The sequence below is a fragment of the Neurospora hispaniola genome, assembly GCF_033458365.1.
Source record: "Neurospora hispaniola strain FGSC 10403 chromosome Unknown B0T23scaffold_2, whole genome shotgun sequence".
NCBI lineage: Eukaryota > Fungi > Ascomycota > Sordariomycetes > Sordariales > Sordariaceae > Neurospora > Neurospora hispaniola.
Window position 1 is genome coordinate 1,814,955 of NW_026944407.1, and position 26,919 is coordinate 1,841,873.

Sequence of the window (26,919 nt, forward strand, 5' to 3'; positions counted from 1 at the left end):
GTAAACATGTACACTACGGCGGCATGATGAACGAGCGGCTTGCTACTTGGCGAATGTCAAGCCAGTTTGAAATCCTGCTGGCCTATTTCGTATCTCATTGCACTTCGAGGGAATGATCCAAGGCTTCAGAAAAGAGATGCTAGAATTTGATAACATGGGCTTGTGTTAGGACATACATCAAACATCACTCATCAAGCCCGCCAGAAAGGTAGGATATAGATAATCACTTCTTCAGATATACAGTTGGAACTAGAGCCCCTTCGGTTGGTAGCGTCTTCTTCACTGGTCTCGTATTGCTTCCAACAACTGTACCCGTCAGCTTACCTCTTAACAAGGCATATAACACCCCGCGATGACGCCCCTCTGCTATAAGCGTGGTGGCTTCATGGTGTTGTTTTGACATCCTCTTCATTATTTCAGCTCTCACCTCTATCAACCTATGTATCTGCTAGGACTAGCCATTACCAAGGCTTTTTTTCAGTACTGATCAACATGATGGCTGCTCAAGTCATCCGTCCAGCTCGTTTGTTGAGCCGCACAGCACACATTGTCCCTGGTGAGGCAACCCGACATGATCATCTCATGGCATTGGCAATCTTTGACACAAATCAACAGGCCAGCTACGCGTCACAGAGCTCACCTTTGAGGTGCCCCTCAACCATTCCAATCTCTCCGCCGGAAACCTCAAGATCTTCGGTCGCCAAGTCACCAAACATGACACCCCCATTGTGCCCCGCGCCGACAGCGACCTGGAGGAATACCACAGGAGGCCCTACCTCGTCTACCTCGAAGGCGGTCCCGGCTTCGGCAACAGAGAACCCCAAGACCACCAACTGACCAAAACAGCCCTGGACAGAGGTTACACCCTCCTCCTGCTCGACTATCGCGGCACCGGCCTAAGCACGCCCATCAACCAGCCCCATCTAGCCACATTGGGTGGCCCCCAGCAGCAGGCCGACTACCTCAAGCGCTTCCGCGCCGACAGCATCGTCCGAGATGCCGAGGCCGTGCGTCTTTGTCTGACTGCCGATTATCCCGAGACTCATAAGAAGTGGTCCATTTTCGGCCAGTCCTACGGCGGCTTTGTCGCGCTGACGTACCTCTCCCAGTTCCCGCAAGGGTTGCGCGAGGTGTTTCTGACGGGCGGTCTCGCGCCCGTCAAGCGCACGGCCCAAGAAGTCTACACGGCGCTGTACAAGAAGGTCATCCAGCGCAACGAGGCTTACTACCGCAAGTTCCCCGAAGACGTGGAGCGCGTCCGCAAGGTAGCGCAGTATCTGGACGAAAAATCCCCCCTGCTACCAGGCGGCGGCGAATTCACCGTCGAACGGTTGCTCGGCATCGGTCTGTGTCTGGGCATGAATGGCGGCTTGGACCTGATCCACAGCACCATTCTTAAGCTGGCCATGGACATTGAGCAGTTCGGCTTCATCACCCGCGCCGCAGGCGCCGCTTTCGAGGGGCTGATTCCGTTCGATACCAACCCCATCTATGCCGTCCTCCACGAGTCCATCTATACCAACGGACCCGGGCTGGCGTCCGACTGGGCCGCCCACCGGGTCGGCAAGACGCTTGCCGAGTCCGAGCCGGGACTCAGCTGGCTGTCTTCGGTGCCCCAAGCCCTCGACTGCTCCTCCTCCTCCACAAACCAGCAGCCCCTGTACTTCTCTGGCGAAATGGTCTACCCTGCCCACTTCGATTGCTACCCCGAGCTAAAGGACATGAAGGAGACGGCCGAGCTTCTGGCCAAGTACGACGACTGGCCGCGGCTCTACGACCTGGATCAGCTTGCGCGGAACGAAGTCCCTGTCTACGCGGCCAGTTATGTTGAGGACATGTATGTCGACGCAGACTTTGCAAGGGAGACAGCCAAGGCGGTCAGAGGGACCAAGGTGTTTGAGACGAACGTGATGTATCACGGAGCGTTGAGGGCCAAGACCGACGAGGTTCTGGGGCAGTTGTTCAAGTTGAGGGATGATACCCTCGATTAAGCGTGAGTGGCTGTCGGGGATTTCAGCTCGTTGCCAGTTTGGCGTGGATGTTGAGATTCTTGATGGTCAAAAAGACAAATTCCGTATCGTGCTGAATTTTGTGAGATATTGGCGAGGATGTGTGCTTCTGGTAATGGTATAACGCGATCGGGGAGATGAGGTTAATATTTACTTGAGTCTTCACGACCAACGAGAGGTGCCCTAACTGGCCCCCAGGAGGCTGATGTTTGGTTTGGAAAATTGACGTGTTGCTCCGGTCTCAGATGCTCAAAATCATATCCGATTTGCCTTGAATGGCGAATTTACAGGCACGCGGTCTTAAAGACTGTGAGTACACTGGATGGGTACGCTAGGAGCTCGTCGGCAGCCTATATCTAATGGTCACGACATAACAACATGCAGTTCGCAAATGAAACGAAATATGGCTTTCAGATATCCTCATGATCATTTCGCTAACAATCCCAGAAAAAAAAAAAAAAAAAAAAAAAAAAATCCAGTTCCCATTCCCCCCTTCTTCCTGGATCCAGGTGAGCAGCAATCATGTGGTACGCGTAGCATGAGCACGTACTGAGTGGTCCCTCCCTGTTCCTTTCTCATGCTACATGACCTTCCTGTGTCCTTCATATGAAGCAAATAGCCGGGATAAGACGGTAATGACATATTCATGCCCTTCATCCTTCTTTTCTATCAGTCCAATATCCTCTCTAGAACGCCTGCCAACAAGACCGGGTGTTGATATATTTTGACATCGATAGTAGTAAAAGTCCACCATGTCATTAAACGCAGGTGAAATAGGGGGAACATCAAACAACGAGATTGAACCCTCTTCTTCCACCGAAATAGTGATAATCCGGGTGCTGTGTTGATAAGTGTGATCGTATCCCTTCCACCCGTGCCGATTTGATCACACTTCAGGTATTACCGGTTTTCACCTTGCATCATATCCCCTTTTTGTTCCTTTCTCCAACTCTTCCTTTTGTCGGCCCCTCGAATATCGTGCCTCGTCAAATGTGCAATACTCGATAATGGGTCGAGTAATCGGGTATATTTGCTTCGTTAAGGATGATCATGGGAACAGGAGACATGAAATGATTAAGAATCGTTGCAAATCATTCAGCCTCCATAGCAAGTCTCAAACAATGTCGTGCATGGCACGTTTTGTTGGACCGTCGCTTGTGCCGCAATTTATCGTCGAATAATGGATAAGGTTGGTACTGCTTCCCCGCCCATTTAACTCGCTTACTGCGAGGCGCACTGTACGCGTTCGGCCTGAGGCTCGTCATCCTCCTCCATAGGGCTGTTGGAGAAGCCACGGCCGGCTCCGTTGCCCTCGACATCCTCCAATTCTGCTGGCTCGGTCATAGCATCCTGAGGGGGTACGTTGACAACAGCGGGGGCCGGGAGGTACTTGCGAAGAGCCTCGAAGGCAGCGGGATCCTGAGTCCAGTTCTTCTCGGGGAACCTGACGGAAAACTGGATATACATGTTGCCGTAATCGTGGTGGCGGTAGGAGGGCATACCCTGGCCACGAATCATCTTGACGGAGTCTATCTTACTGTTAGCGCTTGCTGATGCAAAATGTAGCGGGACAGAAAAACACTTACTGGGCGCAATAGCCTCGCCGGGCTGGATGTCAACGCTCAACCAGCGCTCATCAAGATGCTCGATGTAAATGGTTCCACCGGCAAGGGCGGTCACGAGATCGATCTCGCACTTGTAAAGAAGATCATCATCCTGACGGGTGAAGCGGGGATGGGGCTTCTGCTCGATGACGAAGACAACGTCACCGGGGAGAATGCCAGGTGCTTGGTCACCCTCACCACGGAACTCGACCTTGGTGCCGCTCTTAACACCACGGTCAACGTGAACGTGGAGGACCTTGCGATCGACAACGGTCTTCTTGCCATTGCACTGCTTGCAACGATCCTTCTCCTTGATTACCTCGCCTTCGCCATTGCAGTCAGGGCAGACGGTCTGGAAGCGCTGAATCATGGGGCCCATCTGCCTCATCATGATCTTGGTACCTTGACCGTCGCAGCCAGCACACCGCTTGACGGCACCTTCCTTACCGCCGCGACCCTCGCACTTGGGGCAGAGGATTGACCGCTGAAGGGCCAGCTTGGAGATCTTGCCGCGGTAGATATCCTCAAGCGAGACGTGGTGGGTGTGATGAATAGTCTTAGCCTTCGCGGGGGCACGCTGCTGGTTCATACCGCCGAACATACCACCGAGACCGCCGCCGAAGCCACCGCCGCCGAAGAACTGAGCGAACAGGTCCTCGGCAGCCATGCCGCCACCGGCACCGGCGCCACCCTCAAGACCAGCCTCGCCATACTGATCGTAGATGGCGCGTTTTTGGGAATCGGAAAGAATTTCGTATGCGTGAGAAATCTCCTTGAACTTCTGCTCGGCAGCCGGGTTGTTGGCGTTTTTGTCTGTAGTGTTTTGCTGTCAGTAAGCCATTTGGCTGCGCGTATTGCAAGGAAGGCGGGACATACCTGGGTGGTACTTAAGGGCACCGGTCTTGTATGCCTTCTTCAATTGCGCCTCAGTGGCATCTGGGCTGACCTAATTCTGGGCGTTAGACCCTCCTCTGTCAGGCTAGGGGTATCGATGACCAGCGGAACTTACTCCAAGAGTCTCGTAGAGCTTTGTTTCCTTGACCATCTTGACTGTCTGGTCTAGTTATGTGGATATGTGTGGAAAAAATGTTCTGGGAATTCGGAAAGCTCTGGACAATCAGTTCCGATGACAATGACGGATATGGGGATGCGTCAGGGTCGTTGAGAAATCGTGGTCTGATGGAAAGACAGATAAGGTCAGCGGCTGCGAGGTCGCGTCGGGAATAATGGAAATGGAGTCGAGAGAAGACAATGAATGGCTGGTGCAAATGGAGAGCGGTGGTGGACAATGGTGGAAGGGAAAGATCTTTTTGCGCAAAGGGTTGGGAAAGGCCGACGGGGTCCCGAGTCGGAGTTGGTTTGGCAGAAGTTGGGGACTTCCAGGCCTCGCTTGTCTTTGGGGGGGTGGTCCAGGGCACCGAGAAAGAAGCGCAGAACAGGAACAGACAGAAACAGGGATGGACCTACCAGAACAGCTTGAGCTACAACAGCAGCAGGAAGCGTCCAAGATGGAAATAGTTGATAAGGTACGGGATTTGAGTCGCCGAAGGATAGTTGGGAGTGACAGGAGGCTTGATGAGGTGTAGTTGTAGTAGCAACACGGAAGACGGAAGATGGGGTATAACGGAATGACTGATCAACTTTCTCGAGAAAACTGTCCAAGTACCGGCAGCAGGGTTCAAATATTAACCAAGGCAGGGCAACAGAACCGGAATCTTCACTGCAATTCTGGAATAGGCGCAGAGTGAGGGATGCGACGGGCGCCTTGTTCGTTGGGGGCGCCCGGAACGGCAAAGGAGGCTGAAGTGGGTGACTGGCCCAGGGAGTTCTTCTTCAGCCCCTCTCATGGAAATCAATCGAAAGCTCTAGAGTGTGGCTGACAGATATGGGGGCCAATAATGAGCTACTTTGTCCCGCTTCCACAGGGTTGCAAAGAGGGCGTGCGAGGGGAGAGGTGACCAGGTTCCCCACACTCATTCAAAAGTACCTCTTTATCACTCATTGAGAGGATCTAGCCTCAGGAGATGCAGATGGAAATTCGGTTGACCTTGGAGGACCCTGTCGATCGTGGCTGGTGCGTTCCAATGTGACAGTGACCTATGCCCAACTTTCAACTTTTATTTTAACCGCACGCAATCATGCAAAACATGGTGCATATGTACACTTTATAAAACTGTAAAAACGCATACCATCTTTACACTAGGCATTTCACCTTCTTTTTACAAGGCAGCATGCATGTCCTCTGATTGGGTTGTTGGTGATGTTGTCTCGTCTGGATCCGAGTTGGCGTCCGCTCGAAACCCTGCAGGCGTTCCGCTTCCCAACAACCCCACCAACATCTTGAGGTCGCCTTTTGCCCCTCGGTTTTTCAACCCCCTTCAACCACTCATCGCGGGGCACCTTCTCGTAAGGGTTTGCCTTTCATCTGGAGAATTCCAGGTGAAGCAAGCGAGAATTACGTGCGCTGCTGCTTTGCTTATCGATCACCAAAAAGACTTGGGGCGTCTATCTGTGGTTCAAGAGGAGATACTTGGGATCAAATCATTAAGATCCATGAATTATATAGCCTCAGCATCTGTGCCTTACTGAGGTGTCCCAGCTCAGAAGCTTTTTTTTTTTTTTTTTTTTTTTTTTTTTTTTTTTTTTTTTTGGGATGCCTACAGTACACCGGTTCAATGGCAGTTTGGATATGAAACTGAATGGTTACCCTCGCAAACAGCACCTTATCGCACTGAGTGACATCTCGGAAGTGGGGGATCTGCTATAAAGGCTCGATAGGTATACACCAATACCACGGAGATATCAGGGAGATAAGGTGTCTTGGGGTCACATATTCAATCAGCCTGATGCTCATCAAACGTGGAAAACGGGAACTCAGCGAGTTGAAGTCGAGTGACAACATCACGGTGCTGCTTCTGGAAAGTTATCTCCTCCAGACCATAGCTACCTTCTGCACTTTCAAAGTTCTCTCAGTCTCTTAGCATACCTCTTATTTGGCCTACCTAAATTCCTCCATCATGGACGATGCTGCCGGTCTAGCCATTGCCTTCGAGGAGGCTAAGAAATCGTATGAACAAGGAGGAATTCCTGTATGTCTTCTTGATATTCTCTTCAACCACCTACCAATCTCCCTCAGAATAGTATATATAAATCACAGAAAGAGATTCGTACCTGAAGCAAGCCACTGCACGAAGAAACTCCACGATCAAGCCTAACCTTACCTTGACGCATGGACTTACATTACCTAACCTTGCTAATGAGCTAATGATCCCAAACCAAACCATACCCCAAACAGATCGGAGCAGCACTCATCTCCAGCACCGGCATCGTTCTCGGCCGCGGTCATAACCAGCGCGTCCAGCTTGATTCACCTATTCATCATGTACGTACGTCCTGGCGTCATCTCATACTTGTTCATCCCCTCCCCCGTGAACCATATACAAATCCAGCCCCAACCAACCACCTAAACACAGGGCGAAACAGCAACCCTTTTGAACGCTGGCCGCCTCCCCGCTTCCACCTACGCAAACTCAACAATGTACACCACCCTTTCCCCCTGCGACATGTGTACAGGGGCGATTCTGCTTTACAAGATCCCGAGGGTAGTGATAGGAGAGAATAGCACGTTTAAGGCAGCAGGGGAAGACTATCTACGCCAGAGAGGGGTCGAGGTGGTGGTTATGGATGATCAAGAGTGTAGGACATTGATGGAACGGTTCGTGAGGGAGAGGCCGGGGGTTTGGTGGGAGGATATTGGTGTTGTGGGGGAGAAGAAGAGGGAGCAGGGAGATGACCATGTTTTGTGAATGATTCTGGTGCTGTAAGAGAAAGAAGGGGAGGGGCTCTGTTACGGAGCGTCTCAGCAGATAGAAGGGGTGCTGGAATATGACTGAGAAGGCTGATCAACTGCAATGCATCTGTTCCTTCTAATTCTACTGTAGCTGCTTAATTAAATCTCCTCAGCTCATGCCACACACCAAAGTGAAGTAAAAATGTCACTAAAGTCAGCAATAACAGAAGCTAAGTAATCATCCTCTCATCTCCTATCCGACCATGCTATGTAAACAAAGTGCAAGCAAAGGAAAAGCAGTCCAGTCCAGTCCAGTCCCAGTTCCTTCCACCCCCTACGTCCCTCCCTGCACTTCAGAAAAACTCAAATCAAATTTATGCAAATAACACATTTACAGGTACGTAATGGATGGCTTTCCCGAAACTCCGCAGCAAATACAAATCGGTATCTTTGACGCCATTTCTAAACCCTTATAGCAAAGCCTTTTTCCTTTTTTGTCTTCCTTTCTCCTTTCCTTTTTAGTCTCCTGTTGCGACTTGAAGAGAGGTTCGATTGATGTCTTGCAAACAATCGAGATGGCTTATGGCCGCCGATCTACTTTTCTTATTTGAACGATTAAGAACCCCTTCCTTTCTCTCTGCCAATTCGTATAAAGTCGTTTGTCACCTTCTTCCCTGGTCTTCATCGTATACGATGACACGTCACGGAGAATTTCACACCCAACTCCAAGAACGTCCTAGTGGAGTAGGTTACGAAGTGACGGACTAGAGCTCGCGCCAGTCTTCATGTCTTTTGGCTTGTTATCCCTCGGTGGCGGTGGCAGACCTGATACCTGCTGGTAAGAAGAGGTATGATGCAGAGGAGGCGGCTGGTTTTGCTGCGCTGTATGGTTGTTCCAATGCCTTAGAAAGGATAAGGGATGGTGTTGCTCTGCGGCAGCAGGCTGAGGTGGAGGCCCAGTAACGTGGTGTGGAGGCAACGCGTGGTTCAACATGTTATGGGGTCGTAATTCTGTTCGTAAATCCGTAGGCGGTCGCAGATCGGGTGGTCCTCCGTGGCTATGGAGAGAGCCTCCTGATAGATAGGAGCCGCCGCTCGGAGTGGTGGGCTGGCCGCTCACCCGGCGAGGCGAAAGTGGCAAACCATCCATTCTTGCATAGGGAGATGGATGTGCTATATGCCCGTTATGCCCGTTTTGGGGAGGAGGAGGCGGGGGTTGAGCGTGTGTTAGGTTCGCAATCGAGAGCGAGGGTGATGGCCGTAGATGGTTGGGCGGTGCCAATGAAGGCATGCTGTTCAACGGCGGTGGTGAAGGACCAGTGCCGTTCAACTGCCGTCCTGGATGCAACGGTGGTGGATGACCTGATGGCTGACGGTGCCAGTCGTCGTAGGGTCTCGGGGGTGCCGGTCCAAACAGGGACTGTGGCATAGATGGGCCCCGAGGCGCGAGGCTCGGGGGAAGTGTCGGCGGGGGAGCAGCCTGCGGGGCGACAGGGCCTGATACAGGAACAGGAGGGTGCGAGACCGGGGGACGAATAGGCGCCGGGTGAGCTAAAGGAGGCGGGATGGGGGCTGCCTGGACACCGGGTGACCAGTAAGGACTTGGACCAGGTTGTCTACCTGGAATATCCATCACAGCTGTTGGAACCGTTGTAACTGGCGCTGGTGGTGGTGCCACCGGCGGCGCCTGAGATACCTGTACTGGGTGGACGACTGGCTCAACGGCAGGAACCAAGAGTGGCGCGGGAGGAGGAGGGGGTGTTGGCTCCCTCTTAGGATGCACATGTGGTTGACGCCCCTCCTTCTTGCACTTGTGGCATTGAACGCTCCTCTGCTCAATGAACTTTTGTGCTTCTGATCCCAGATTACCGCAATACCCATTTACGAGCCCACGCTCCTGGGCTTCATCAATGGGGTACCACTTGGGACTCACATCAGTCCCACAAGTCAAGCATATCTTGCTGCCTGGTTGTCGGCAGCCCGCGGCTGATTCTCCATGATCCCCGTTGAGCAGGTGAATCGTCGAGATTCGTCTCGTCTGGTGACTTGTTGATGTCGCAGAAGATGAAGTAGGCCGAGTGGTTGGAGTGATTTGGATGGCCTTCCTGGCGCAACCCGTAAGAGTCAGGTCTGCTTGCTTGTAGTTTTGAACATAGAGCTGTAGTGCGGTCATGCCACTTTCGTCCACCTTTTCGTGCATTGGGTGAAATGCGCCCTTCTGAGGCGCATGTTCCTTGCACCAGATCGTGGCCGACATTGTACCACTTTCACTCCCAAGAGTAACGATGTTATGCTGATCACGGCGAGAACCCTTTACCGGTGTGATGTCAAAACCGAGGACATAACCGGCCTTGTGGGCACACTCAACGTGGACTGGCGACTTGCAATGATAGCAGCTGACACAAGCTCCGCCGTCCTGTTTGCAAGCTCTGCAAATCTCCGAGTACTTGGTTCGGTTGATCAATGGGATGCCCTCAATAGGGGCAAGCGCTTTGGCATTGCCAAACTTGACTTCCGGGGTCCAAACCGCGCAAGTAACATGCACCCAATTGTTGTCTGCAGTCCGCTTCAGGGGTTCGCGCGGGTCGACGGGTCGGTTCAACTCCTCTTGCTTCTTCCGATAGTATTCGGCAGCCTTGATGGCATTCTCTCGCTCTTGGCGTTCACGCTCACGCTCCTTTTCGGTCTTCTTTTTATGGGAATTCTTGGGTGGCCCTACAAAATCATGCTCCGTTTTTTCAACCGGGCAAAGGACGCACTTGTAGCTCTACAAAAGTGTTAGTAGACGACAACAATACTTCAGAAAACATTCGTTACTTACCAATGATACCTGCGGACTCTTGTCGTTCAGGCACATGTCGCACGTCCATTTCCCGGGAGCCCGATGCTCAAGGACACCATAGCAGTTACGATGAACTGTCATCCGGCACTCCTTACATGAGAGATGTTGATCGCCCATAGGTTCCATCTGACGACAAATAGCGCAGGGTAATGTTCGCGGTTTCGGGATTTCGGGAACCGGGGGCGGTGGAGGCGGAGCGGGCTTCTCAATAATCACCGGCTTCTCGACGACCTTTTCCTTCTTCTTTGTTATGACTGGGGTGGGAGTGGATGCCACACTGCCTGGCTCTGACACTGCGGGTTCGAGCTCCTTCTCCTTCTCCTTTTCCTTCTCCTTTTCTTTTTCCACCTTTTCCTTTTCCTTTTCCTTGTCCTGGGCCTTGTCCTGGGCCTTGTCCTTGTCCTTTTCGCGAGTGGATCCCTTGAGCTTCTTCCGCGGCGGCTCTTGACCAGCCGCTGGTGGCTCGTGGACAAGCGTTGGGACAGGCGTAGGTTCGGGGGTGCGAATCTTGGTGTTGGCAATCATTTCATCAGCCGCGAGCAGCTCCTTGTAAAGGTCCTCGTCGACCTTGCGCTTCCAGTTACGGCCTGCGAGCTGAGCAACCTTCTTTGCAACTTCGTCCACGTCTTCCCACTGGATAGCGTATCGGCGCCAGAGCTCGGCGCACCGACGACAGAGAGCAGGAATGAACTCCCCCTTCTTGTCCTGCTTGGTACTGCGACCACTAGTCTCTCCGATGGGTTGTGAAATAGTGGGGGCACGACGCCATTGCCGCGACGCCTTGGTGCCGCAAAACTTGCACATGAACGCCTTCTTTCGAGCTTTGGCCTTGCCTGCATCAAAGGCTGAATCGTCATGGTCGTCTGCAACGTCGTCGGCCTGCTTGGTGGCAGCAGCCTCGGCCTTCTTTGCGTCCCTTTTTCCCTTTCTCGCAGCGAAATTGCCCCAGATCTGCTTACCTCGCTCCGTTTTCTTCCAAGTATAGTAAAATCGGGTTACTGTTGCCGGCTTTAGAGTTTTGACGTGTTTCATAACGAGGTGCAACTCGGAGCCGTATTTTCCGACGCCCTCCTCGAACTTTTTAAGTTCGGCAGGAGTAAGCTCGGGCTCCTTGAACTCCGCTTTGGGGACCTTGGACAGCTGCTGCAGGGCCTTTTTGGGGTCAAAATCATTCTTGAAGAGGAGGTCCCTTGCAACATCCTGCAAGTTTGTCGATCGTGGAGGAAGACCCAGCTCTACCGCCATGCCTCTGGCCTTGTCCATGAACTCGTCAATGGCTTCGTTGGGCATCTGCTTGCCGCAGAGTTCAGGGGGCTTGTAGAGTACTGTGACGGTATCATCACCACCTCTCTCGACATAACCAGCAGGCTCGTCCTGTATCCACTGAGGACGTGTCTCTCGCTTTTTACGTTCTGCTTCCAGAAGAGCCTGTTGCTCCTTGTTGAGCTTCCCGTCTTTTCTGCCGGTCTTCTTGATCTCGAGAGGCTTCACATACTGCACCGGGCGGCCATACCACGGCACCACAACGGCCTGGTGGCGCGGTCCTAACCGGGTGCTAGCACGGGGGAAGATGCGGTCATCATAATCCAGGGCATCCTCGACCTTGCAGTGCATTCCTAGGTAGCGATATGGCCATAGGCTGCACTGGTATATCTGTTCTGCCGTGGCCTCCTGGTGCAAGTCCTCGGTGGCCGGACTAGTGCGACTGCTCATGCCAGTCTGGACGCCGGGCGGGTCCTCCTCGTCGTCTTCGAGAAACTCGTCGTCATCGTCAAAATGGGTGCCATTGGGATCGAGGACGTTGGGGGTGTTGCGAGCCTCCAGCTTGCGCTCTTGAGCACGGCTGCATGCAGCGCAGGACCAGGCAAAGCCACGCGACGGTTTCTTGAGCAGCGGCGGCCTTACACAGTTCATATGGTACGTGTTTTGACACACGGCACAATCCACCGAATCATTGCTGTTGCGGGCGTCAGCACATCCATCGCTTACTGGTTGGTTGAGATGGGGGAGTGGTAATTGACGAAGACAAGGGGGGGGGGTGATGATGCGAATGATGGGGGAGCAAGGGACCAGGGGGGGGAGGCACTGAAATGGGGGACCGCGACATGCTGCAACGTCCTGTTCCTGGGATGGGCCCACACTTATTGGCCAAGCCCAGAGGCACGAGTGGGAAGCCAAGCCGCGCCAAATCAAAGTATACCGTCCATCAGGGTGATGCACAGACCACCCAATGCACTGAGCACCAAACCACCCGAAGAAGAAGGGGGGGGGGGTTGTTGTTTGCAGTTAGTGTGTTCCCGTCCCGATACCGCGGGTGGAAGGGGTGCATCGAAAAAAGCAAGTGATGAAGTGAGTGAGGTGAATCAAGTGTGAGAATAAAAGGGAAGATGGAATCCGAACCAAATCTGAGGCAACACAGACGGTCCACGACTTACCTGGCGCAGTAGCCGACGCACCGCTTGCAAGTCTTGACCGCACTGGTTAGTTCCTTGCCTCGGCCTTGCTCCACCAAAATGTACTTCCACCTCTCGTCCAGCACCTTCTTGACATGCTCGGGCACATTGATGATCTGCTTGGTCGGAATCACCTCGTAGTTCTTCTGGATGTATCGGTCGTACAGCTTTTCGAACCAGAAACAGTCGCGCAACCTCTTATACGCCGCCAGGTCTGGAATTTCCGTCTTGTGCCGAATCTGACACTTGCCGCGCAGGGCCGTCAAAGGACTAATGTCCGAGTGCATCGTGGCGAAAACCATCCGCGTATCTTGCACTCTCCGACCAATGTCTTTGGGCCGGTAGTACCAGTTGACGCGCAACGCGTCCACCGGCTTTGTCGGGTCGTTTTTGGTGTGCAAAAACTCCATGATGCGGCCCAGGTAGTAAGGCTCCCCAGGCGGCTCACAAACCAGATAAACGTGATCTGCAATCCATGTCAGAACGGCGCCTCTCGACACACCAAAAAAAGAGACGAAAACCGGAGCCATCATTTCCCCATAGGGAATTAGGCGCAACCCCCCAAAAAGTAAAAAAGTTAAACAACTTACCGTTCACCTCGAGAACAGTGCCGTCATCAGCCACCATCTTGCCGTCCTTGGGCATCGCCTTGGTGTTTTCAAATGTGAGGAGATTGGTCTCGCCATAACCATCAGCCGTGCCCAGATCGCTCACGAGCCCATTTGTCGGTGTCTTGCTGTTGCCGTTGTTATCGTTTGAAGTGGTCTTGACCCGCTTGTTGTGCGATGTCGACGAGTTTGCTGCACTGGTCGGCGTCTGGCTGCTGGAAGCAATTGCTGCAGGATCTGCTTTTCGCTTTTTGGACTTTGTGGGGCCATTGGTAGTGGTGGTAGCAGCCCCGTTTGCGGCCGGTGACGTCGAAGGTTGACGAGCCTGCTGATCTTTGGTGCCGTTGGAAGAATGGCCTTTGCGAGAATCGTCGATTGTGGGAAGCGGCTTCCGTGAGGTCGACGTTGAGGTGGACGTGACGGTGGTTGCTGCTGATGTACCGTTTACCGCAGTGCGTGGCGCTGGCTGAGATGCACCATTTGTCGGCGATGATGATGATGATGGTGTTGCCGCTTGCGTTGTTGCTGATGATGCTGATGCTGCGGCTTGCTTCGAGGATCCCTTCTTGGCCTCACCTCCTTCTCGACGATCCGGATACAATTCGAAAATGTCCATGTCGAGGTCCCGATCCTCCGCGTAGTTGATGCGAGAATTACCTGTGCGATTTCGTGAACGCGTTCCATAGGGGTTGGCCGCCGTGCTGCCATCTTTGGCGGCGGCGGCGGCGGCTTGTGCGCTTGTCTGTGTTGACTTGCCCATGGGGACGTCGGTAGAAGGTTCAGAATTATTTGGGGGAAGAGGTGAGGGATCCAACATCGGTGGGAGAACGTTAGATATAGAAGTAGATGAGGTACCGGAGGAGGTTGCTGCGGGAGGGTTGGCTGACTGCTTGGTCGAGTTTGCATTTGCACTTGCGGTTGCCGCGCCCTCCTTCTCCTTGGCAGATAAGGTGCGACTCGCAGAGTTTGTCTGCTCCTCAGAGGGAATCACATGTTGTGTTTTTTGGGCCATGGTGCTGAAACAGTAAAAACGTCCCGCAAACCTGGAACCTGGAACCTTTCAAGAAGCCAAGTGGGTGACGGGTGAAGTGTGTGCCTAGTGGCGCTCTTGATGTTGTGAATCAGATCTCCAAGTGAACGTGGCCGAAAGGACTCGTGAACAGAGACGGCCACTCGACGTGGACTATGAGATGCTGCTGGAAACGTGAGATGAAAGGGCCAGCAGATCGGCCATAAGTTAGGACAGAAGCGTGCCGGCGCCCCGTGCAGACGACCAATGCCGTTGGGATCAAGTGAGATAGCTTCCAACACCCAAACCTGAAGTGAATCTGAGTCGGACCTGAATCTCAGGCTGACCAGGATGCTGATATGCCGGGGGAGGGAATGGGCAAGGCGAGTATGCGAGATGCCGTTTGGAGCAGCAGCCGTGGGAGGACCGTGACATAGACGGGACTGAGGAGCTCGAGGTAGGGTCAAGTCGCAAGAGGCGGCCCGTCGTCTTGGTGGTAAAGGTGTAGTATGCTGGTATGTAATGGGGAAATGCTGTCAAAGTTGCGGCGGCCGGTAAAAATCCCGTCTGAGCTGGGGAAGACGTGGGCAGCCTATACACGGTCCAGATCGGGCAAGTCGGAGTGCATGTGGGAAGGACAAACCCGGCGTTGTTGGCGAAGAGGGAAGAAAAGGGAAGGGAGAGTGAGAGAGATATGTGTGGGCAAAAGTAATAGTAATGGAGAAAGCGACTGGAGCGAGAAACGTCAAGTGGAAATGGGCAAGGATTCATCAGAAGAGGAAAGGTACCTTTTTTTTTGGCAAGGTCTTGCAGGGTGGCTCGTAATAACGGTCCTAACGGGGGACGGGTACCTAGTCGTTGTCTCTCTCGTACACACACTACTTATTTGGCTGGCTGGATGGATGTGGGTATGACCCATTACCTCTAGGTAGGTAGGTACACGACTTGCGACTCATCATCACATCGAACTCGATTTTTCTTCCCGTCATGAGTGCCTCCAGGCCTACATGTATGGGGGTATTGTCGGTGGGAAGAAGACGTGAGAGACCTTTGTACAGCGACGAAATATGGAGTTCGATGTTTGAGGTCGGGTGCCGAGCGGACTTGCTCTTCTCTCAATATCTCGACGGGATGCTACCTAGGCGGGCAGACCTTGCCTGTTGTCTGACACTGCACTCTTGTAATGACAGTCACGTCTGCCGAGCGGTGGTAAAAACCCCCAGGGCATGATGGATATTATGCCCGAGCCTCGAGTAAGGTTAGTTCTGGGGGGGAAAACGAAAACACCTATTCAAGTTGAGCAAGAAAAAGAAACTGCGACGACCGGGCGGGCTTTCCATCAATCTTCCAGCACCAAAGAGCCCGCACATTCGCAGGGCAGCCGAACCTACGCAACTACTTACCTCCTAGCCTGCCCACACAACACACATTCGGATGGGTGGGTCCGGATATCGCTAGTGCCTGGAGGTACAGGCCAGGTTTCTGCAGGGGTCTGCGACTCCCGCATTCAGTTAGTGTTTGTTTGATCAAGTGTTAGGCCTTATCATGTGTCTCTATGGGATTTCCTAACATGCGCCAGCCATGCAGCCACCATCGCGAGACTTGGCTGATACCTCACGATCCCTCCCGTCTACCTCGCGGCAGCCCCAGGCCCCCGAAAACCCAGCGAGGAGTAAAACCTCTTCAACCTCATGCCGTTCTCCATTCTCCTCCGTTCCTTTCCACTTCTCCCACCTTCAATCTCTGGCCAAGCCCTGCCGCAAATCTGTCCATCCATCCAACTGGCACTTGCTCCGGCCGCTCCACCTTCAACCCGAGACGCCGACTCGTCCGACGGCCACCTTTCATTTTATCACGTCTTTTAGTGTTTGCAATGAACTTGACCGTTAGTGTTCTCTGCATATTCCATCATCATGGTGGTCGGTACACGCCGCGCCCCACTCACAGTAAGATGGCGTAAAGTCGCCACGCAGAAGAGGCTCGATTTCGCGGTTCGCTCGCTGGCCTGCTCTTCGTCCTTTGATTGCCGGCGTGCGGCCCTAAACTGTGCGCGTCCGCCTCGCCAGTTCCAGTTTCGTTCGAGTCAAGGTTGGACCAGAGGCTGAACTGTGCTGACAGGTAAAGCCCTGGCCTGCCCTCGACAATTTCTGTCTAGTTCTCCGGCCATATGCTGGCTGGGTGGTCATGATGTGTGCCGTGTGTCTGGCACGCCTGGGAAACAGCGGTTCTAGATACATGGCCAATGTACCCGACAATACTGCGTGTCATTGGATGCTCTGTCTCACGCTTGTATCTCCGCGCGCCCAGTCACCAATCGAGCCAGCCGAGCCGGTCTGGACAACATGTCTCCGACTCTTTGGACCCAATTCGACATCAAGGCTCTGCTCAGCGTCTGGCAATTGCGTGGATGCAATCCAACGTCCTACCATCCCAACATCACACTTTCCGTTTTGTATTTGCACTTCTCGGCCTCATCAGGGCCGTGGGCTTAAAATCTAGGCTGGCGTATGGATGAAGAAGCTTCTCATGATGCTTCCTTTTGCTCAGGGGACGCTCACGTCTACCTAGTGTACTCATCTCTCGTCAGGTTCTTTGTTCTGCAATCTTTTTGTGGGCTAGGTCGGGGATTCCAGATGTGGGTCATGATGGCTTCCTCCGCAAATCCCACGCTGACCCCATCATTCGCCCTCCCGCCTCCCCTTTCCTCAACCTCAGTGCTGCAACATCTCTGACACGGCCAGCGGTCGGTCGATTGCCAGAGCTGCTGTGAAAGAAATGCTCGTCAGCAACCCATCACTTGCCAAGATATACGCAACACATATAACAGCAACTAGGCCGCTGGGTGAGAGAGATTTGGCTTGGTCTGGCTTACCAGGTCATTTTGGTGTAACACCGCCTTCCTCGGGTTGTGCTGCCCCTGCCTAGATCTTCCCTAGCGGCTTATTATCGGCGTCGTCGCGCGCCAGATCTTGCAGCCAAGCTGCATAAAGGAAGAACACAGAAGTGAATAACCTCAGTATCGAGTTCACCAAAAGTCGCTGGTTCATGGTTGACTTTGTCAGGACCCTTCGCCAAACATCTGTGTTTGAGTGGCCCGTGATCGGCGATCACGCGTGCACGGGTTCGCGGCTTTCTTGGCAAGTAGTCGATGCTTCCTGAGCTTGGCGAAAGAGTCACCAACCGCAGTGATGCACTTCACAGGTAAAGTGAATAAGCACCGCAACCGCGACTGTAGACCATAATCGGTTATCGTCTCGGATCACTCTCAAGATTTCTGGGAAAATGAAAGAGGCCGGCTAGGTTGAACTGTTGTGATGTCGTCCCAAGACACCCGATCAGGAGAGGTGGGATCCCGAAAACGCCCACGGGCATTTCCATCTGTGCTTCAGATTGCTTCCCTTGTCGATCCCTGGCATCTCCACAGTTCATCAGTGTTCCATTCTCTGCCCATGTGCTACTCGCCAATGTTCCCCCGTATCCCTGGAATTTCTGTTATGGGCGAGATAGCTTCATCAGCACCTTTACAACAATTGTATTTTGGCTGTCCAATGAGTGCAGCCATATGGCACTCGTCTCTGGAAGGACAAGCAGCCGCATAACTCGGCCAGGCGACAAGTGGGAGTAAAACGGGTGGCCATCCGTTCGCCGCCAGTGCCTAGCTGCCTTCAGCGCCAGAGAACGGAAAACTCTACGGCATCCCGTTGTGCGCAGGGTTCGAGCAATTTGACCGCAATCGTGCAAAACTCTTCGTGACCATGTGCAACGGACCGGAAAATTTATGAAAACAAGACAATCCACGGATAAAGGGACCCCGGATTCATAGTAGGACTCAATGATAGCGACACCCATCCCTTTGGCCGGGCCATGAGGAGTGTTGACCAAGTTGCGACTGAATGGAATGAAGTCGAGAAGACAGTATAAGACCTACATTTATGCTCTGATCACGCACTGTGACAAGATGCTTGGGTGCAGGACTGGAGATCTCGGCTTTGCGCGTCGTCCTGTGGTTTTTGCCTCGGGGACAACCAGTCCTCCAGTCATCTATCGATCAATCTTCACTATCTGAACTGAACTCCTGCAATTGTTCCTCAATAATTTGATCTCTTATGATTATGGAAAACATTGACGACCTTTGCGTATCGTCGTAATATGCATTGATTGAACCTCTGCAGCTCATTACTTCAGCTTCCATGTTGTCCGACCAACAGAGCACCCCATAAGCAGCAGACATTGGCACTAGCGACATGCTTTTGGGTCCGACTTTGCCTTAACTTTCAAGTCACCCCTCTTCTTTGTCTTGACTGCTGCCATCTTCTCGAACTTATCATGTCCGCCAGGCGGCAGCTGACGTCAGTCTCTCTAAACCGTCAATACTTGAACAGCTGTGGTTTTGACACTATGATATCAGCGCCACCCGCATATCGCAACTGATGAACTCGCAAAGATGTGGTATCCCTTCCCATGATTTCTCACCGAGGACACCTCAACACCCAACCCATATGTGCCATCATTTCAATTTTTAAATCCGTCAGTTCTGGCTACACATTGCCATTGCGCCATCATGAAGTCTCGAGGGGAGGGAAGCGAAACTTTGCCTCAGCCCGGAGTGGAGACCCACCAAGCATCCTGCCAAGCAAAGCCCCCATCACAGTGGGAGGTTTGACGAGCCATTCCGCTGTCTGGAAGTCGACCTGATATGTATGCGCGCTTCGTTACGCTCAATGGGAGGTCTTGCTAGGGGGCTTGTTTGCCAAATATATCCAGAGTAACAGCCTCCTGCACACTCTCAACGGGCTCGCATGAAATCTCACTTCAATTGAGATTGCAGATCATCACCTGACTTGAGATCAAATCCCCAATCCAACGGTTCTGAAAGGCTTGTAATGGCTAACAAGTTGTGTCCCTGACAGACACTAACACTGTTGGTTTCCGACTTTACACACCAGCTTTTAGTTTCGACGTGGCAGTTCGCGGTCCAGGGAGGGTATCGCGCGCAAAAAGTGAGGCGTTTCAGAAGGGCGCCAACTGTGGTGATGGCGTTTGGGGCAAGTTGGAAAAGCTAAACGGCCGGCCGTCAACAGGCTCCAAATTTCCATCCGACAGCACCTCCATCTGATCATAGGTGTTCCTCGGCTTGTAAGCAAGCCAATTGCCCAAACATCTATCCGTTGCCGAGTTGCATTGTTACTTGCATGGTTTCTGTCTTCCTCAACCATCGTAACAGGATGACTGCAGTGAGCGATGAAGGTTCACAAATTAGTGTGGAAGCGTCAAGGAAACGGTCAGTAGAGGCACAGGGATCGGCTCTAGTTCCATGTGGGGGGCTGAATTGAGGAGAGCATGTCCTTCAAGGTTTAACTTGCTTCTAGCGTGAACCGAATTGGACATTACGGATCCTGTTACCCATGCCGATTGGTCCACGCTGATTGAACCTTTTGGACCTCCGACAAAACTGCCCTGGACTTAGGAGCGAGCGACCACGAACGACGATCGAGGTTGACGGCGAGATCTTGTCTGGGATATACAATCTAGTGTGGTGCTGGTTTGTTTTTAGTGTACCTAGATACCTTGCTCATTCCTAGTAGTGTATACTGAACTAGTTTTCTTGTTTTTTTTCTTCTTTTTTTTTCTAGATAGTCTGAACGTTTTAAGGACTAAATCAATGGCTGAGTACATTTTCAAAAGAAGTCAACTAGATCTAATGCGGTGTATTTCAATTCGGAATAGTATATTCACAGCATGACAACGCCTGGGGAAGTTGATCCCAGGTCTTGAGCTAACAATGAAGGCAGTATCAGACTGTAGGTCAAGACCCCAAAAGTGTGACTCCCGTCCCGAGCCGAGCGAGCCTCAGTTCCGTTCAGTTAGGTGTTTGTGACTTACCTCTACATGCTCTGCTCCGTGCCGCATCTTTCCCAGTCCCCCAAGTTCCTTAACATCATTGCCATTAAGTTATTGGTAATCAAATAACTAAAAACACGACATTTTTCTTGTCCAACATCCTAAGGTATAATAAGCACGCTTGGATTTAGTACATGCGTACAAGCAATAGCCACACCAATTTTTCATGCTCTCCTTTGCTGGCGACAATTTATAATCCAGAAAGGGGCAGGCGAATTTTGCAAGCGGACTCGGCGGCGGCTTGGTATCTACGGGTCACACCTTCCCTGCATGCCGATGCTTCGAAGCACTCAGTGCGGCCGGCAACCGGACAACACTGGCTACTGTAGGGCCAAAAACCATGAGGATCGTGCCTGACGGAAGGCGGAACTCTGTGGCTTGTGATGTGGCTGCCACCGTACAACGAAATGAGGTTGTTGAATGCTTGAATGCACTTAACTTAAGGTCATGACCATTAACCGTTTTTGTGATTGAAAGAGGCCGAACTATCCTCGCAGATCGTTGGCTTGTCTGAAATGAACATTGTTGTATTCAAAATTGCTAGACATACTATTCAGGAGTGGTGCATGCCTCAGTGGCTGATGTACCACCTCTCAGTCGACGTTGCCATGTGCGCATTCGAACGAAGGATTGCGAAAAAGTGAGTTGAGAGGAAAGAGGCAATCAGCATCCATCTGGCGAGATCACAACAACCGAGTCGCTGTCACAAGATCGGTGTTTGATGTACATTAATTTGAGATAGATGAATCTAGTTAAGAGATCTTGAACTCGCCTTTGTAGGTGCGTTTGGAGTTGTCAACTCTACCGACAAAGCCCGAGCTTGTCCGTGCCTAAGTGAATATGGCATCGTCCATGATTGTTTATGCACCTCGCTGCCCACCACAGCATTTGACAACGACTGGCCTGCTTCCAACAAGAAATCTCGAGGGGGCAAAACGCGTTCAGCAATCAATGTTGCAAACGACGGAGAAGAAATAGGCAACAATGAGCCCTTGTCTGTTTCTAGATAACCATCTGTTAGAATACCTCTTTTTTAGTATATTCTTTAAATGTTCAATGCAATCCCTCGGTTCATTCCAGTGCCATCCGATCGCACATTTTGATCGCACCGCAGTAACAGCTCCATCGTCCCTTCACTTCCAGTGTCGCTCGGTTTGTCATTTGTCCGAATTGCAATCATTGTGTTCATCGACTTTCGCGATCACTTCAGAAACCTCACCACTAGCTTTTTTTTGCATGAAGCATAACGATCCACACTTGACCTATTTCATTTGCTTTCTCCTCTAGCTTCATCACAGTCGCCATCCGGTTATGTCGCATAACTGGCAACCAAACGAACCAAGTCCAGTCGGCATATGGCATAAGACAACCCTACAGGAAGCGAGGGAGCAGCAAGAACTGCAAAGGCAACAGAATCAACCTTTCCATCAACGGCCCGTACTGACGACGACGACGACCAATGTGGTCATTGGGCAAAAGCGCTCCATAAACGACGTCCGGCCTCAATTATACAATGGGCCTCCAACACTCAAGCGTCCTACACCAGGGCCATCCAATACACCAACCCCGGGCTTCACACCATCAGCCTTTATAAAAGCACCCTCCGGCCCTCCTCCCCTCACAGCAAGCACCATAGACTACGCAGACCCAATTGCCACCGCTGCCAAGGGCGGCATCCCATCCGAGTACTCGCAGCGTCGAGCCCTACCCTCAACGCCCACTTCCACCAGCGACCCCTTGCTCTCCCTGTCGCATCCCGCATACAAGCTTCCAAGGCAGCTCGTAGCCAACTTCGCCTCCCTAGGAATCAAAACCATCTACCCGTGGCAGAAACAATGCCTGCTCGGCCCCGGCCTGCTCTCCGGCGACAAGAACCTGGTGTACAGCGCCCCGACGGGCGGCGGCAAGTCGCTGGTTGCCGACCTGCTCATGCTCAAGAGGGTACTGGACGACCCGGCCGGCGAGGCCAAGGCCATACTGGTGCTGCCGTATGTTGCGCTAGTGCAGGAGAAGGTCCGTTGGTTGAGGAATGTCGTTGGTGGGATCTCGAGGAGTGGGGATTTGGGGCAGAAGCAGCCTCATCTGGAAGGGAAACAGCAACTGTGGGCAAGAAGGCCGGATAAGGATACCATCAGGGTGGTGGGATTCTTTGGTGGAAGCAAGATGAGGGCTACGTGTGCGGATTTCGATGTTGCGGTTTGCACGATGGAGAAGGTGGGTGGATGTGCAGGAGTATACTGACTCCAATGACTGCGATGCTATGTTTCCGCGAATGACATTCTAACGGTTACGAATCGTAGGCGAACTCCCTCGTCAATGCGGCTATAACAGATTGCTCAATATCCAAACTCAGAGCCGTGGTGCTGGATGAGTGCCACATGATTGATGATGGCTATAGGGGATATTTGCTAGAACTGATGACTACGAAACTCTTATGCCTGGACCAGCAGGTACAGATTATTGCAATGAGTGCCACGTTGACAGTAAGCATACCTTTGCCTGGTTTCTCTCATCAAGTCTGAACCTACTGACTGTACGTGTAGAACATCAGTCTCCTGAAAGACTGGCTAGGGGGCCACTCGTACGAGACACACTACCGACCTGTCCCTATCGAGGAACACCTCGTCTACGACGGCAAGATATACCCAGCAACCACAACCGCCAGTCTTTTGAAAACAGCCACTCAACTAGACACCAGAAATGCCACCACCACCACCACCACCACCACCACCACCACTGCTCAAGGGCCACCTCCCTTCACTACCTCCTCCCTCCAGCACATCCGTTTCATCCACCCCTCCCTGCACCGCGAGTTCAAAGACCCAGTCTTGAACGCCGTCGTCGCCCTAGCCAACGAGACTGCCCGCGCCGGCTACGGCGTCCTTGTCTTCTCCAGCAGTCGCGCCGGCTGCGAATCCGACGCCGTCCTGATCAGCCGCGTCTTGCCCTCCTTCCAAGAAGCCGACCCCCTTATTCGGGAACGCCGTCTCGACCTGCTCAACGACCTCCGTAGCTCTTCCACGGGTCTCGACCCCAAACTCGAGCAGACCATCCCCTGCGGCGTGGCCTTCCACCACGCCGGATTGACCACCGAAGAGCGCGAGCTGATCGCCAACGCCTACGACGCCGGTACCCTGAAGGTCTGTGTGGCCACCGCCTCGCTGGCCGCGGGCATCAACCTGCCCGCGAGGCGGGTGATTTTGCACGGCGCGCGCATGGGTATCGACCTCGTTGGCCCGGCCATGTTGCGGCAGATGCGCGGTCGAGCCGGGAGGAAAGGTAAGGACGAAGTGGGCGAGACGTATCTCTGCTGTCGACGAAACGACCTGGAGGCAGTGGTGGACCTGATGCACGCGGATCTGCCACAGATCACGAGCTGTCTGGTCTCGGACGAGCGCCGCATAAGGAGGGCGCTGTTGGAGGTGATTGCGATTAAGCTGGCGACGAGCAGGGAGGCATTGGACGAGTACGTGGGGAGGACGATGCTGGCTTGCGAGCAGCGGTTGGCGGAGAAGGAGACGGAGGAGTGGGAGGATCAGATAAGGGGCTATATAGAGATTGGGTTGGAGAAGTTGAAGGAGATGGGGTTCATCACGGTAACGGTAGATGAGAGGTTCGAGACGGCGAGCTATAGCACTACGAAGCTGGGAGGGGCGATCGTCGCTAGCTCGCTGGATCCGGAAGACGGAGTGTTTATTCACAAGGAGTTGGAGAGGTCGCTGAAGGGGTTTGTGATGGATGGGGAGATGCATGTTCTGTATAATTTCACGCCGGTGTCGGGTCTGGGGAATGGGACATCGATCAACTGGAAGGTGTTCTGGAACGAAATGGAGAAGCTGGATGAGAGTGGGTTGAGAGTGATGAGCTTTCTGGGGTTAAAGCCTGTGGTGCTAAACAGGATGTGAGTGTTGACGATGTCTTATCGTGGGACATGGCCCAACGCTAACTGCAACTGCAAAACAGGCTACAAGGCGGCATCCTCAAGGAAACCACAGACGAAGAAAAGGACACCGCCCGTCGCTACCATCGCTTCTACCTTGCCCTCCAGCTTCGCGATCTCTGCAACGAAGTTCCCATCCACCGCGTCGCGCAAAGGTATGATGTGCCCCGAGGTACCGTCCAGACGCTCGCTCAAACCTGTCAGGGGTTCGCCGCTGGCATGATTAAGTTCTGCGAAGCTATGGGATGGGGCGCCATGGCGGCAGCATTGGACCACTTTGCCGACCGGCTCAAGGCCGGAGCCAGGGCTGATCTGCTTAGTCTGTCTAAGATCACGTTTGTCAAGAGCCGGACAGCACGGGTGTTCTGGGACAATGGCTTCAAGACGGTGGCCGTCATCGCGAATGCGGATCCTAAGGAACTCGTGCCCGTGTTGATGCAAGCGCAACCGAACAAGGTCCGGCTGGAGGTCAAAGATGAGCAGAAATACCTGGATAAATTGCTCGCTAAGGCGAAGATTATCACGGATTCTGCGAACAGAATATGGCGTGAGTATTTGGTACTCTTAACTCACACGTCTATGGGAGCTAACGGAGTATGTGATAGAAATCGAGATGCAACAGGAATTGATGGAAGAGGAATAGGGGTCCTAGTTTCCTCAAGCTGTGAAGCCCCAATAAACGATAAACGCTGGATGAAGCAATCGGCCTTGTTTTGTGATATACCTCTAGCCATAACTACCAGGGGTCATCTGCGCTCCTCAGATCAAGATCCATGCTCAGATGTGTAACGACATTCAACAGCTCGAAACAGTAGTCTACGCGTCATCCCGGATTCAGAGACAGAAATATGCCTGTTCACAGCATAGGCAGTGTGCACATATGTATGGTCGCAATTCAAGCCGATCAGCAGTCTGGATTCTCGAGTGAAAGAAAGACAGAAAAAAGGACTCTGGTCCCAACAGCCGGGAAGAATGGAACGGCTTCGTAGTCGAAAATCCTATACCTAGCCTTCTCATCCGGCCCGGTCAAAAGTCAATCAGGCCACATTGTACTTCTCATCATACCTAACACGATGGGATGGACACATACAAGGGAATCCCGCATTGGTATCAATCAGCAGGCCTTGAAAGAAACCTCCTCGCCGCGGCGGAAAATGGTCGCCAAGCCAGCCACAATCACTTCATCAGACCCTGCTTTAGGGAGAGACAAGGTAGGCATAGGCAATTAGGGAAGTAAATGTATCAGGCATCTTCCAGAACTTGATCATTTTCATTATCCGTCCGTGTTACACCCATAGCCATGGTCAATACGTTGTGGCGTGTGTGGGTGTGGTCCCACTCTGGGTTTGGTGTTTCCTTTGAAGTGGTACGACAGCTACCATCCTCTCCTCGCTGGAAACTTGATGTTTTTCTCTCGACCTAGCCCGTGTATCACCAGGGTTAGAGGCACAGGGGACCTTGTCTTGTATGACCTCCGTTTGCCTCTATGTCCATCACATCTTCTTTGTTCTGCTTCATGCAAGAGAACGAAGATGCGCCATGTCATGTCGATGGACATGTAATCTTGCATCTCTCTCATTTCTTTCTCGACCTGCACAGCATGGGCTACCTGTCCCTTTTTGTAAATTTGTGGGAATTTCATTGGGCCGTCAGCATGGGCAACAACCCAGTAAGTAAGACCGAACGAGTTCTCATGGCCGTTGTCAGCGCGAGGACAAGTGATGGTCTCTGCTTTAGTTGCTCATTGCAGCCTTCTTTCACTACTTCAGATTGTCAGAGAATTGTGTGTGAGGGCATTCGGGGTGGATGTAGCCATGTACCCAACAACATAGGTAGGTGCCTGGTGGTGAGTCATGGCCAAAGTGCAGCAATAACTGCACATAGGCGGGCATATACCCCCCACAACACAACCAATGCTGGGTGCCGGTGGTCCCTGCCTAGGTACTCTTGGGTCTTTTGGGCCAGCCACTGACTGTTTTGCGTTCCACCGGATCACGGGAGAAGGAAGAAGGAAGGAACGAAGGAAGGAACATGAAGGAAAGAGAAGTGCAGAATTTTTATGCAGTACGCCACATACCTAGGTAGGTTCCCTGGATAGTAGAGTCGTAGAGTATAGAAACCGGCCTGGGACGATGGCTTTTGTCCAACATCACCAGATAGGCAGGCATCTTGACCGAAATGTACCCTAGCCACCCGAGCCAGCAACACCGTAACCCCCCGTCTACTTTATCCCTGGGGCCAACCCGTGGAACCACAGTCACTTGATGTAAAATGATGTGCACCATAGTCAGGCAAGCGGAAAGAAGTGTGGGAATCTGTGTTGCCGGTGAGACCTCGAGACTCCGAAACCCCGCGGTCGATGATGGGATGGACGGCCTCTTTGTTCCGTTTGTGGGGTGTTTGTGGTAGCCTGAGAAAAACTGGTACTATACTAATCTTTGGATTGAATACCACATGTAGGCATCGGATTACAAGGGGGTTGTTTTCGGCGACGAATGATGCACCTGCATACACTACTACGGAAACTCAATGAGTTCATCGGACCACAAGTTGAAGCCAGAGAGGTGTAGTCCGTGTATCAGTATAAGTCGTTATTCCAAGATTTCCCGATTGATCTTCTCACGCTTCCTTCCCTTTACACCACATCCTCAGCCCGGCAAATCAAACCAAGCTCCTGATCTTGAGCACACCCACAATACTACCTCTACAACTCACTTCCCTCATTGGCTATTGTCACGGGAGTTGACCACCAATCTCGAAGAA

General features: G+C 52.6%; 5 protein-coding genes across 5 annotated transcripts; 3 read left to right on the forward strand and 2 right to left on the reverse strand.

Moving 5' to 3' along the window:
• Positions 1-195: 195 nt before the first annotated feature.
• Positions 196-2,161, forward strand: B0T23DRAFT_75549 (Alpha/Beta hydrolase protein). The gene is made up of 3 exons (XM_062841742.1): positions 196-208; positions 320-556; positions 616-2,161. Exons 2-3 carry the CDS (start codon positions 493-495, stop codon positions 1,989-1,991), a joined length of 1,440 nt encoding a protein of 479 aa, XP_062695375.1. The 5' UTR covers positions 196-208; positions 320-492; the 3' UTR covers positions 1,992-2,161.
• A 787-nt stretch (positions 2,162-2,948) lies between these two features.
• B0T23DRAFT_75480 (uncharacterized protein) lies at positions 2,949-4,761 on the reverse strand. Its single transcript, XM_062841741.1, has 4 exons — positions 4,623-4,761; positions 4,490-4,559; positions 3,596-4,426; positions 2,949-3,538 (listed from the first exon to the last, which is right to left on the reverse strand). The coding sequence occupies exons 1-4, from the start codon at positions 4,656-4,658 to the stop codon at positions 3,231-3,233; spliced, it is 1,245 nt and encodes a 414-aa protein (XP_062695376.1). The 5' UTR covers positions 4,659-4,761; the 3' UTR covers positions 2,949-3,230.
• A 1,513-nt stretch (positions 4,762-6,274) lies between these two features.
• On the forward strand, positions 6,275-7,517 carry B0T23DRAFT_373502 (cytosine deaminase). The gene is made up of 3 exons (XM_062836800.1): positions 6,275-6,702; positions 6,909-6,995; positions 7,087-7,517. The coding sequence occupies exons 1-3, from the start codon at positions 6,631-6,633 to the stop codon at positions 7,417-7,419; spliced, it is 492 nt and encodes a 163-aa protein (XP_062695377.1). The 5' UTR covers positions 6,275-6,630; the 3' UTR covers positions 7,420-7,517.
• A 622-nt stretch (positions 7,518-8,139) lies between these two features.
• Positions 8,140-14,318, reverse strand: B0T23DRAFT_309687 (uncharacterized protein; the record flags this gene model as incomplete). Its single annotated transcript, XM_062834538.1, has 4 exons — positions 8,140-10,170; positions 10,225-12,202; positions 12,681-13,164; positions 13,289-14,318. The coding sequence occupies 4 exons, from the start codon at positions 14,316-14,318 to the stop codon at positions 8,140-8,142; spliced, it is 5,523 nt and encodes a 1,840-aa protein (XP_062695378.1).
• Positions 14,319-20,556: 6,238 nt separating this feature from the next.
• B0T23DRAFT_310162 (P-loop containing nucleoside triphosphate hydrolase protein) lies at positions 20,557-24,799 on the forward strand (the record flags this gene model as incomplete). Its single annotated transcript, XM_062834568.1, has 8 exons — positions 20,557-20,596; positions 20,792-20,856; positions 21,297-21,368; positions 21,504-22,430; positions 22,517-22,699; positions 22,760-24,117; positions 24,180-24,703; positions 24,762-24,799. 8 exons carry the CDS (start codon positions 20,557-20,559, stop codon positions 24,797-24,799), a joined length of 3,207 nt encoding a protein of 1,068 aa, XP_062695379.1.
• Positions 24,800-26,919: the final 2,120 nt, after the last annotated feature.